This window comes from Coffea arabica, chromosome 5e (genome assembly GCF_036785885.1).
Source record: "Coffea arabica cultivar ET-39 chromosome 5e, Coffea Arabica ET-39 HiFi, whole genome shotgun sequence".
In the NCBI taxonomy this organism is placed as follows: domain Eukaryota; kingdom Viridiplantae; phylum Streptophyta; class Magnoliopsida; order Gentianales; family Rubiaceae; genus Coffea; species Coffea arabica.
The window spans coordinates 48,580,623-48,594,186 of record NC_092318.1 but is presented as its reverse complement, the minus strand read 5'-3'; the positions used below and the strand labels follow the sequence as shown (position 1 = coordinate 48,594,186).

At 34.2% G+C, this 13,564-nt stretch overlaps 1 protein-coding gene across 1 annotated transcript; it reads right to left on the bottom strand.

The window, feature by feature from the left end:
* Positions 1 to 8,504: 8,504 nt before the first annotated feature.
* LOC113688618 (protein LIGHT-DEPENDENT SHORT HYPOCOTYLS 10) lies at positions 8,505 to 9,017 on the bottom strand. Its single transcript, XM_027206495.2, has one exon. It carries the CDS (start codon positions 9,015 to 9,017, stop codon positions 8,505 to 8,507), a length of 513 nt encoding a protein of 170 aa, XP_027062296.1.
* Positions 9,018 to 13,564: the final 4,547 nt, after the last annotated feature.

Below are 13,564 nucleotides of genomic sequence, written 5' to 3'. Positions count from 1 at the left end.
TTTGCATTGGTGGACTGAGTAAAAGCTGCCGAGGCTTCAATTTTTTACCGGGTTGTTTAGTGCTTGTATGTGGCATGGCGTGGTTCATGACAGTATGGGAAACGAATCACTTTGCTGAATCTTATCGACATGGGAAATTAATCGAATGCTTGTCTGGATCATGACAATATAGAACTCGGACTCCTCCTTTCTTGAATGCTGTCGAAATGGGAAATTCACTACTGTGTTCCCTCATGCCGATGCTTGTTCTAGTTTGCCTTCTCAAAACGCTGGCTGCCACCTGGGATGTACTTTTCTGATGATCTTCCAAGTCAGGTTGTTGATGGTAGCAGTAGGGAGTCGAAAGCAGACACCTGCCCATGTACTCCATAATTTTAACAACAATTAAATAGAGGTTCTATTCCAAACACTGATGTTTTGGGAAAATTCCCAACTTCTGATGTGTCTTCCCAAAGTCAAAAGAGTTTCCTTTATTCTTTAATTCCTAGGCCATTTTCAAATGGCTTTGTTCTGGTCCCCCAGCCCTGGTTGAGCTGATATTGCATGGCAACCCCCAGCAGCTTGAAGATCCAGGTTAATGTACCAGCCCTGGTTGAGCTGATATTGCATGGCAACCCCCAGCAGCTTGAAGATCCAGGTTAATGTTGGAAGATGAATCATGCCACTTTTGATCTGGAAGAATTCTCGGGTCTATCCAAGGCCATGACCAAAAATGCTTCATCTTTCGAGATTGCTTTGCTTTTGGGTTACCCAAAATGCTTAAGATATAGCCATAAAAGAGGAAAATGAAGAAAATATGCCCAAAACTTTAAGCTGAAAAAACGCTTTTCAGCATAATGGTCAAGTTTGATATAAGCTACTGTTCTGGTTTAAAAACTTCATCTGACAATATAGAGGGGAAGAGAACAATCTTAATTAGGCTGAATATTATCATCTTCATAGCATGACCCAACTAATGAAGATGGTGAATACGCATCTAACATTGCGTTGATCTGTAATTCTGTATCACATTTTCTTCGACTTTCACAATTACAAATGACAAAAGATAGATATTCTTGTGACACTCCATATAAAATAGTGGTTATGACACATTTTATGTACGTGCAAATGATATTAATTATAATTATTTGTAAATTTTTTTTTTATTTATAGAAATTGGTTTTACACTTTGGAAATTAATTTGTTAAAGAAGTTTCTGAAAATAAAAATGTATAGATGGATAGTTGCTAGTAGTTATTTATAAAATTATTGGTGGTTACTAATACAATTAGCATTTTTAATAAAAATAAAAAAATTATTTTGAATGTAGTTGAACTATTTTTTCCTTGCTTTTTTTTTTTAGGAAAAAAAAAATTTACACTTGCTTTTGACAGTAAAAGAGAAATTTCAAACACTGAAAAAAATTGTAACATTATAAGCCTCCTCAAACTCTATTTGTATTAAGATATTGGATAGGCATAAAAGTTTAGATGCAATGCAAGATTATTCAGCTAATACTCTCATCTGGCTGTTGTAACTTATAATTATGTTACACTATTAGTTAGGGGATGACAGTGCTGGTTGCCTTCTTTCTTACTTTGTTTTTTTTTCTCTCTCTCTTTTCTCCTCAAGATTACCTTTAAGTAGCATGTTTACTGTTTTTTTTCTGTTTTTTTTCATCTATTTATCTGATTTCCCTCTGAAAAGTGAAAACTTCAAATTGATTAAAAAAAATGTTTAACTACCCTTTCTTTCTCCCATAAATAAAATTCTTTGTTCACGATTAGGGGTGTAAATGAGACTAATCAAGTCGAACACTCTAGTGTGCAAAATTATTAGATTATTTTATCGAATTTGAAATTCTGTTCAAGTTTGATTCGTTTATCTATCAAGCCGAACTCAAATGAGTTTTTGTCGAGCTTAATTCAAATCGAACTCGAGTAGCTTGAGTTTTTTACTTATAAATTTTAATTTTATGCTAATTGAGCCAAATTTGAACTAAGCTTGAACATTTATTGAACGCAAAAATGCTGTTTAAGTTCGGTTCGATTAGTTGGCAAACCAAGTTTAAACAAACTCTTACTGAGCTGAACTCAATTCAAATATCGAATAGTTTAGTTTGTCCTTCGGTCCGATCCACAATCTTGCTCTTTTCTTTCTTCAAGCATTAGTCTTATTTTTCTTCCAAGTAACATAAATTCTTCTACTTCTTTTCGTTCTTAACCCCTATTTTCCTTGGACCTCTTTGGCTATTTTTTTTTCCCCATTAGTAGCTGATCATAGTTCCACGAGACAGCACTTTGAAATGGCATATGATTTTTAATAGAAGTATACCTCAACTCATGCTGAGACTAAAGGAATACCAGAAGCTACAAGCATAATGAAAGAAAACACTTTCTTAAAATTATAATATTATGCTAAAAAATTCTCATTTATATACTTAGCTAGGACAAATCCTTCGACGATATACTTAAGAAACAAATTCATTCTAGTAGTCCTTGAAACGAAATGATTAGAATACTCACTTATCTTCTCTCAATCTCCTCCAATTTGTGACAATACTTTATTTACATGAAGGGTTAGAGGAATAACATCTTTATGAGTGGCAAGTCGTATTAATTTCCAGTTTTGGCATTAATCATCTATCCTAAATAAATAATTATCATCTGTCCTCTAGGAATGCAATAGATATCTTTACCACAGAAGGGGAGAAATCAAAGAACAAAACCAAGAATCAGGAATGTATCTTATTTCTTCATCATTGACAAACAGAGGACGAAAGTTTCATGTAAAATACAATTTTGTTGACACTCCAGAATTAGAAGATTATCCGCCAAGCCTGGTCAAGATCACATACATGTTCTCTTTAATTGTGAATTTGCTTTAGAATAGGAAAATTTTGTTCTATCACTTAAACAAAATCTACATGAAAACCTTAAAGCATGGACATACTTTATCAATTGAAGTGGCTTTGAAACTAGATCTTTTTGGCTGTTTTATTTTCGCTCTTCATGTAGAACAAGTTTCCCAGCGCAGCTTGCTTTTCTCTTCTTTTTCTTTTCTATTTTCCCCTTCTGATTAATTGACTGACGGTCCTCATGATCAAGGGCAGTCCAGGATGGAACTGACAATAGAGGCTCAATAATAAAAATCTCTTATAATAAGATTTCTACGAGTAGCAATATTAATAAGTTGATATAACACATTTCTTTATTTTGGCAATGAAATAATCTGCGAAACTTAAGCAAGTGACCCTGGATTTAAATACCATTTTGACTGGTTTTAGTGTGTGTCAAAGGCTATATATATATATATATATATATATATATATTGAATTATTGATATGAACTGCTCCAACACCAAGGGCTCCGTTTGGCAAGTGAGTTTTTTGAATGTTTGTCTGAAACTTTACTATACCTTACTATAGAAGTTGTAAAAAAAATATTTGAAATGTATAAATTTTTGGATATTTTGAAGTATATACTTTAAAAACTTTGAGAAATTTTTTGAGATTACTGTAACTAAAGTTTTTAAAAAACTTGTAGCAGGTAAAATTGGCCAAAAACTTGCTTGCCAAACAATTTATTAGGTTTGAAAATCCAGAAATTACTAAACCCTAGGGTAGATGCATTTCTTGATCCATTAAATGCTATGTAACCAACAAAGGACTTTGAAAAAAATTGGTCTTAAGATTATGTCTTCAAAATGGTTTAGAAAACTTAATTATCAAGAAAAACAATAAAGACTTTGCATTTTCCCTTGTAAAATCCAAAAGAAAAAAAAAACTTGATGCATGGTGGAGAGAGCAATTGCATGCAAGAAGACAAAATAATAAAATAAAAGTCCGGATCATGCATCATTTTCCATGATATTGGTGACGGATGTACTCTCAAATTAGGAATGCATTTTCGGGAAGTAAAGCAAAATATTGACAAAGATGAGAAACATTAGTCCCAGACAAGTTTTCCTTCCTAATTCCTACTCTTAACAGTATAATATTTGCATTTTCGTGGCATTTTTTTGGCAACATTCTGTGTTCCAAGGCTCCTTGTTCAGGTAAACACCATCATACTAAGAAAACCTGAAGTCAGGATGCTTCTCTAGTAGCAGTATTTATATATTGAGTGCAAAAAAAAAAAAAAAAGAGTGAAGAAAGCAATATATACCACGAGTAATAGCAATTTTACAAACACGAAGCCTCACTTCTACAAGAATTCATGGCCTCAAAGGGAGCCCGGCCGAGAACCCACAAAACAGCAAAAGAATCGGCTCCTAAAACACGCTAAAATGAGTCATTACTGGATTTCACTAATCTGCAACTTTGGATACAGAAGGGAACTGCAGTAGTGAATGATAATTGATGAGTGATATATTTCAACTTTTTTTTTTTTGGCTTTTGATATTTTGCAACTTCAATAGAATGTGCCCGGTTGGACTTGTCCACTACTCCATCAACCAACATGGTCCTGCTCAAAGACAACATAATCATCAACTTAAAAATTGTCTTCAAACATTTGGAACATAACTACCAAGAATTAATTATTGAAATTTTTTTCATAAATTTAATTAATTAAACTATCTGCAACACACGGAAGCCATTATACTAGTGCAGAAAATTTGTTTTGTTTTGTTTTCTTTTCTCCACTGGTGGAGTAAATCTGCTTTCAAATCTTGATAGTTTTTCGTATCGATGAGAAGACCAACTTCTGATTCTTGATATGCAAATCTTGTATGGCAAATCAAAGCAAAAGTGGTCACCACTTAGTCCATGCATGGGTTGGAGTGGTGTTAGACTTGCTTTAGTAGCTAGATTAGATTTGCTTTAAGTATCTTGTCATTAAATCTACTCAATTAAAGACAATGTCCTTGACTTGAACTTTTATTAGTTGGTCTTAGTTCTGTATCCAGAAAATAATATAGAATCCAGACAAATAGTACACATAATCATCTGTTAGAATGTAGTTGCATCCCCACGGTCCGTTGTTGGAGACAACTAGATTCCTACCAAATGTTAGAAATAAATCATTAAGATGTCATATTTCAACTCAGCCAGTAAAGGGGAAAGGGAAAAAATATATACAGAAAAAAGCTATCCCAAGACAAATATGCCAAAATAACTCATAGTTTCACCTTACAATTTCAATATAGATAAATTCCTAGTTGCTGATTCCCATGTTTTGATTGGCGATATATATTGGGCAGCTTGTCCTTTTTGTGACTAATCAAAGAATTATATGTCAACGACTAAGCACTGTAAAATAGTTTATGCTTTTCCAGCAAATGAACAAGAACAACAAAAGAAATGAGCAACTCCTAGTTCCAGTATGTATGTGTATCCTTCCTGGACGAGACTTTTTTCTCCACAAAGCTAGAATAGTCCAAACACCTCGAGTACAATGGTGTCAGTACATTTAAGTGCACAGAATTTACTCGAAAAGGAATCGAATATAAACATCAAAATGGGAGCCCAGTTGACTCAAACAGTTTGCTTTGCATTGGAATACATCAAGATGCAGTGCTCCCAGTCAAGTTCAAAGTTACCTCAAACTGAAGACCTGACTCACGACTTTCAATCTGGAACTACCACGTTGTCAAGAACTGACAATTTCGGTTCCTAAGTACATATATCACGTAGGAAAGTTAAATACTTGCGACTATAGCTCCAAAAATGTGTCAGTACAATAAAGAAAAATTCTATCTAAAGCCGTACAATCTGGAGTTAGATGCATGTCAATTACCAGCCTTATTAATCAGTATAATCCATTTACAAAAGCAATGCATATCTTTAAGTAGCAGCATACATGTTAGCAATTTACTGAATCTTGAATCAAATTGGTTAAAGCTAGAAGGTTCATTAGTGGCCAGAACTACACTTGTTGAGACTCGCTGATTAGAGAAGACTAGTGGAAGAGTATTTTGATATCCCTATAAATCAAGGAACGCCATAGGTACTTCCCTTCCACCCCCCCCCCCAGGCCAAGGACCTTAACTACATCTTCCATTTGTAGGTATGCAATGGACTCATTTACTTATATGCCATGATCACACCTTTTGTCGTTGGCACCTTTATTTATGTACTACTAACATGTTCTTCAAAAATTTGGGCAAATGTAACCTCAAATTGTAACTTTCAACCAAATAAACGGGTGAAACTATTGCTAAATTAATAATCTTAGTTTGTTGAAAATATTTGCTTACTTGTATGTTTTCATTTGGTGATCTTGTGGAAATGTTCTATCAATCACTCTCGCAATAGATGGGATAGAAGATGATATCAATCAGTCGAATCTCAGTTTTCTAAAACATCTTGCTCTCCCATTATACTCTTCTTCCCAAGATATTCATAGATAGGGCTCACATTTATTTCTCGTTTTCGCCCTATGGTACACGAAAACCAAATAACAAGATTGTAGAACTTGTACACTTGACAATTACAAACATTTGTCAACCTTTGTTTGTATTATAATATAATATGACTAAACTTTCTGACCTCCCAATTCAAAAGCATTCTTCTATTGTAATTCTTAAAAATTTTAGGCATTTTCACCCGTGCTAGATAGACTTTCACATGGTTTATGAAAATCTCTGGTGTTAGTATGCTGTGTATGTGATTTTCAAAATCACAATGGTTGTGATGTACTATGATCCTAAACTAAACTTTTGGAGTCTAAAATGGCTATGCTACTAATCCAAGCATAATGCATTATTCCTTAGTCTCCAAGATTTCAATCAAACAGCAAACAATCATGCATGGCGAAAACTCACTGAGAATTTAAACGCGCGATTACTTAAGTGCTAACCATTTCTGCTAATCAGTGGCCATTCTCATACATTGAAGTTCATAATAGACAGAAACGAGAAAAAGAATTTGAAGATTCATAGCTTCCCCCCCAACCAAAACCAAAAAAATGAGCCGGCTTTCCCAACAAAAATCAGTGGATAAACATTTTTGCGTCTTACTTGAACAAGTTCAAACTGCCAAATAGGGTAGTAACAGTGGGTTATTCTATCAGAATATTGCTCCAACTGTGAACGAATCACAATTTACATTCCCTAGATTAATCTCTCAAAATCCTTTTCATTCTGATATCCAATCTTCAAAAGCTAAAATACTATATAGTAGGGCTCTCAATTTTCTCAACATTGTAATGGTCAAGGTCAAACCATGACAAATTGGTTGAGCTAGCAAAGCTAAATGAAATGGAAATTGCTGTTATTAGCAAACAAAAGATGTTCCTTTGGTTCACCAACTGGATCATTCTGATGCCAAAGTACATGCAAACGTAATACTACCACTCTTTCTGTCACTGAAAAATTAGAGCAATGTGACAAATATGGTCGAGTGTGATGTCCCACGAAATCTAATGCAGAGAGAAAGCAATCTAAGTAAAGATACAAAGGACAACAAACATGGTGGTGCAAATTTCTAAAATGCCCTCACAAAGATTTAATGCACTAGAAAAGAGATTCTAGTGGGGGTGGAGGTTGTAAAATCAAGGTTTTAATATAGCTTAACAGTGAAAAATTAATAAAAAAATGTTATGTTTCTCGTACATCTGCTAGGTTTTGTAATGATGATCATGTGGTTTAAAAATTAAGCGTAAAAATGCCATGAAAAAAAAGGCATGCATAACATGGGACCTAAGTTTCAGAATTTGATTGCTAGACCATGGAAAGAAACCATTAGAATATTTGGATAATTGTCCATTTCTATTGTAGAATACCATCAAAAGTGTCTGCTACCTCAGATGACAATCTGTGGGGGCGCAAAATCTGCAAAATCCGAAAAGATTCCTAACAAATGAAAGGCTGACATACACTTGAAAATAATACCTCATTCTACTAAATTAGGATCTCACTGGAGACATTGTATGTTTGGGTTGATAATGAATGGAGAGTGGATCTATTTAACCTCCTCATCTCGTGGGTCAAATATTATATGTCACTAATTTCTTAACCATGAACTGTGAAAGATCAAGAAAAAATAACGCCACTGTCAATGCATTTGACGACTATCTTATTACAACATCATGTGCTTAGGTGAAATATTTCATGGCACTAGTTCAACTAATCATAAGAGATTGATCACAATCGTAGAGGGTTTAGGTGAACCAAAAACTCCAAGTGCACAGTGACACCACCTCTAGGGTTCATAGTGAAAATTGATGTATTTGACTTCAGAAAAGGAATGCAGAATCTTTATTTAGCTGGTAAAATTTTTGTTTTTTCTTTTGGGACTGGGGTTGAAAATCTATTTAATCAACTCCCTTTGAGTGTTTAAAGTAGATAATAACACTTTCATTAGCATAGTTAGTTCACATGCAATCCAGATTCTTACTATGCAATTTTTTTTCCCTGATGCATTAGCAATCACGGCAAGTAGTTGAAATAATTGCTGAAAGAATGAGGGAAGCTCAAGTTGAAGCTCTAAGTAATACTACTAATCGATCACTTCACAGCCAAATTTATAACTATACATTCTAGTAAAAGGAAAATTTACCATTTGTTGAAAGCATTGATTGAATTTAGGAGAATGGCAAGGATGAACTTGACTCATCATCTCCTTTGCCTCCTGATGGGGAAGTCTTCTTCTTTTTCTTCTTATATGGGATTCCCCTTGCCTTAGCTTGGCACTCCTTCACTTCCCTAAGATAAACTCTTATTGCACCACTAGCAAAGGGGTTGCTTTCTGGGGATCCTCCGTTCTCTTCATAGGCAGCGCGAAGCCTTCCGATGAGGGCATCGAGGCTGCCCCAAGCTTGTCTAAGCGGACAAGTACATGGGGCAGGTGGCTCAGGCTGGCCATAAAACATGCAACCTTGCAAGTGAACTTTAGTCTTGCCAAACTGATCTAAGTATCGAAGGAACTCGAGAACATGGCTGCTATTACATTGGGAGAGTGGAACTGGAGGCCTTTGATTCTTCAAATATTGACCAAAAGTGTTCCAATCTCTTCTCTTTTGGGATTCATAGCGGCTAGGAGCAGCAGCTGATTGATCACCTAAGGATCTTGAACTCGATGATCCCTCTCCTGCCATGACGATAATTTTTCCCTCTCTCTCTTCTCGCTTGACCTTACAGCTGATGAGGGATTGATCCAAAATTTTTGTTGCTAAAGCAGGCAAAAGAATATTGGAAGTTAAGGTTAAAGGAACAGGAGAAAATGGGGTGCAGGAAGATGAAGATCACATCACAGACCTGTTGAGTTGACATGTTATGGGCCATACAAAGTTGCTTTCTGTTCCTCTTTTCTTCCTCTATGGTTTATTTCTCTTTATTTAAATAGTAAATATTGCCATTAACCATACGTATGCTGGATAAGTTACAATTATTGTAAAGGGTTTTGTCCATACTATCCTCATCAAACCCCTGTCAAAAACGTACGTTTACAACAAGTCTGGGTGGAGTCACATTTTCAACCTATAATTGACTCAGTAAACAAGAGCGTATCATTTTACCATGATGTATTCTTTTTTTTCCTTCTGAAGTTTCTGTCCCTTGTCATGGTGTTTTACCTGGACAGTACTCTTTTGTCTGCAAGCTAATAAGCGTTTTTTTTTTTTTCCCGGTAAGCACCAATAAGCTAATTTCGATATAAATGGTTAACCATATATGTTGGTTATTTTTTGTACTTTTTTTTTGGGATTTTAGTGTACCTTTTGCCACCATGTTAGGAAGAACCTCAAGACCTCATCCCAGGTAATTCATTTACGTTAACATACATTAATTCAAAACCCTAAATTTTATGCTAGTGCTTCTTATTTTACTGCAGATTATCGTAGAAAAGGTCATGACTTGTATTTGAGAAGGAAATGTTCATGTTCTGTCAATTAATATTTGAAGAAGTTACTCACAAATGTGAAGCAGCAGCATCAGTCACTAGCTTTGATTATTCGTGAGAGATGTAAATATGACAAAAACCAGATACAATTCTTTGGTACTCTTCTCTAGTTCACTGCACAATGGCTGAAAAACGTTATTATTGTGATTTGCAGTTAAAGTAGTAAAGTTAAGCATGTAGACGCTTGTGCAGTGAATATTATAATGCAGTAATTATTAATTAGTGGAAGATTAACGATAGAATCAAGGCTCAGGATATTTCGTGCTGCTGTTAAATGGCTGTCCCTTTCAGGTGTAACTGGAACATTGTCCACATAATGCCCACTATTAGGACATTTGGAAACTGGGGATGGTAAGATACTGCTATATATTGGAGACTGTCTCTCCAATTCAAGCTTTTATTAGTGTCAGGTTTCTGGAAGCAGGAATGCATGTCTGCATGCAGTGATCTGTCTATAGAATTCAGAATACTCCTAACATAGATAATCTGATATAACTTTCCTTAGTTGTGGGATACAAAATTTTTTTATAATTATGCATCCATTGCTCGTGTTCTGAGAACAAGAAATGTTTCACCAACTTCAACACAAGTTGGTAAGGACGAATCATTCCCTCACAAAAAATCATGTGTTTGAATTATGTTACTGATGCAAGAACTATATTGGTGGGTGATTTGTAAGAACCATTTTCTCACAAAAATCATGCGTTTAAATTCTATTACTAATAAAAGAACTGTATTGATGGGTGATTTATAAGAACCCTTATAAACGACTTGTAATCCCGGAGGTATGCCTTAACCGTAGTAGCTATTGGAACTAAACCTGCCCAAATTTTTGTATCCAAAAAAAAAAAAGAGAAATATTTCACTTGTTTGGTTAATTAATGAGACCATAGACATGTCTCTGCTAAAAATATTAAAACAGTACAAAGATCCCGACATCGATCTCAGACCATTTCTTTTTTAGGGCCAAATCAGAAATGTATTAGTTTGTTTCCTAACAAATCACTTGTTTAAAACGATCATGGTGACTTGACACTAATTGGGTTCTAAACGTCTTGCAAACTAGAGGCGTTAATCACAGTGTATTTGTATTGACCTGTCCAAACTTGTTCATTAATAAGTCGATTTGAGCATGAGTTTAAATGAGTGACTCAATTAGATCCATTTAATTGATGGGTAGTAAATTGACTCGATTGTCTCACTCATTTATATTCATTTAAAAATAATTATATATTTAAATTCATTTTTTGGTGAGTATTGAAAGGATACAATTGAATTTCTTAATACTTTAATCAGAATAAAATATTGTTAATTCTTGTCAAACAATATGCAAAAGAAAATAAGTAGAATTTCAAGCAGGTTATAAATGGTAATTAGATATACCTATTCCCATTTATTAAATGGTTGTAAATTAGTTGATCTATTTTGACCAATTTATTAGATAGATATAAATAGATTAATACAATTATACCCGTTATTCAATTATAACCGGATCAAATCCTCCTAAATCACCCATTTTGATATCTCTATTACAGACTACAATAGTGGGATCAATATTTCAAAAAAAAAAAAAAAAACCTTACAATTCGACATTATTACAAACTAAAATGGTGGGAAGATTACTAACATGTAATTAGACCAGACAACTCACATATGGTAAGATTTGAATCTAAAACTTGAAGAACATATTTGGTGAAGTGACTGAATAATTACATATCATTGATCTCGTCAATCAGTTTTTACATAGAAAGATCACCCTATTGGAATGATAATTACCTCTAACAATCGTGCTAATTTGCTGGAAGCCAAATCTGGTTGATCTTGCACACTAGATTCTTATTTGCCATGATTTGAACTTTTGTAGGACTAGAGAACCTAGGGTACACGTCAAGTTGTTGGCATTTGACAGGTGACCAATCTGAACGGTCCCACGTAGGATATATATAGAGTTGAAAGAATCGCATATGGCCGTTCGATCTGTAATTATTTTTATGTCCGAATCTGAAGAAATTAATCTTCACCTGGCATAGGAAATAAGGCTTTGCCACGAGAAGCATTAATGCTTATATTGGACATAATCAAGTCAGCCTCAAGTAACTGTTATAGCTTAATTCGAGAAATAATATATTATTGTAGTTTATGCAAGAATTATTGTACCTTAGTGTTAGTATATATATAAAAAAAAAATTATTTTAGGAATATTGTGATATCCAACTAGATGAAGTCGACACCCACTAAAAAAAGTGGACGAAACCTGGATTAGCTAAAGATAATCCATTCTAATTTCCAAAGATCACTGGACAAATTTTCACTGTTTTCATCATGGACAGTGTATCTTTTTCTTTTCTTTTTTTTTTTTTTTTTGTGAAGGACATGGACAGTATATCTAAAGCATTAAATTCCCTGCTATCACCGTACACTTGGCTATGGCACTGGCTAAGTTGTCCTACGACATGAAATCAATTTTCTTGTCTTCAGTATACCTTTTCTTGTCACATATCCTTCTCACAATGTATGACAGTTTTCATTGACCAGTTTCGATGGAGTTTCTACTCACAAAACGATCCAAGACAATGCTTGATCCAATTTATTGGGCAAGGGACAGAAAAGGTTATTAGTATAATCAGAAATAACTTGGATGTTATGGTATAACATCTAACTAGTAGGTTGCAAGACACGGATAACTTGGATGGTATAACATCTTACTAATAATCTGTAAGATACGGTTAATTATTTGTAAAATCTCTTACTAGGGACGTAATTATCATATATAAAATCCACATGAACAGTGTTAGAATATCACGTAGTCGTTATGAAGTTGTACAAGTAGTTAGCGATTTGTTCAAATGACATTACCCTAATTTATCATGCTAATTAACTATCTGCACGCACAGGAGGTTATTGACACCAAATTTTGCTTGTTTTCCTAGTCATTTTATATCCTCGTACATTTGTTATTGGCTGACTAATATTCATTCCTAGGGCCAAGATTTCATATGACTAATCTTTTTCTCGGATACATTTATTTTGATGCAGAACAAGGAAAGATAGCATATGTTTACCAAAATGAATTATTAACTTGAAAGAAATTAAGAAAAGGTTAACATAAGCAGCAATAGAAGACAACAAGAGAGAAGCCAACAGGAGGGTTCCCCACAAATGAGGTTTTGCTACAATATGACATATCAATACATTGGACCTACGATATTATGACTAGGACCTGTTATTCTTTTCTTCCTTCGGTTTCTTTTGTGTAAACTGAGTATGTGTAATTAACTGAAGATTAACTAGGGTGGCAATCCATAACTGGAGGCTAGAGCCTTGTTGAGATCATGAGTTAAATAGCCATCGCTATGAAAAGAGTCCTGCTTTTTGGTCAATATTGGAGATTCAAACTTTTCAGTGAAAGAAATATTTGATCTTTCACTTGCTAGCTCTAGAGCTAGCTAGTTACGAAAGTGAACTTGACTGAGATACTTTACTTTCAAGGAATAGCCAATTTCAAATTGGTGAGGCATCTATTATCATATTTAAGAAATGAAAAAGACATAAGGAAAATGATTTACTATAACATATGATCCAAATATTCTTGATACACCATATCACTAATAGACTTTCGTCCTCATTCATAAAATTGAATCTTGACCATTTACAAGCATGAATGCCTATTTGTATGCAATTCTGCACTGGAATTGTTATTCAAAGTTCGAACACAGCTTTATTTTTTCTTGTAAGCTTTATTTT

Excerpts from the sequence above, each read along its gene's own strand:
- LOC113688618 (XM_027206495.2), bottom strand. The coding sequence starts at position 9,017 with ATGGCAGGAGAGGGATCATCGAGTTCAAGATCCTTAGGTGATCAATCA.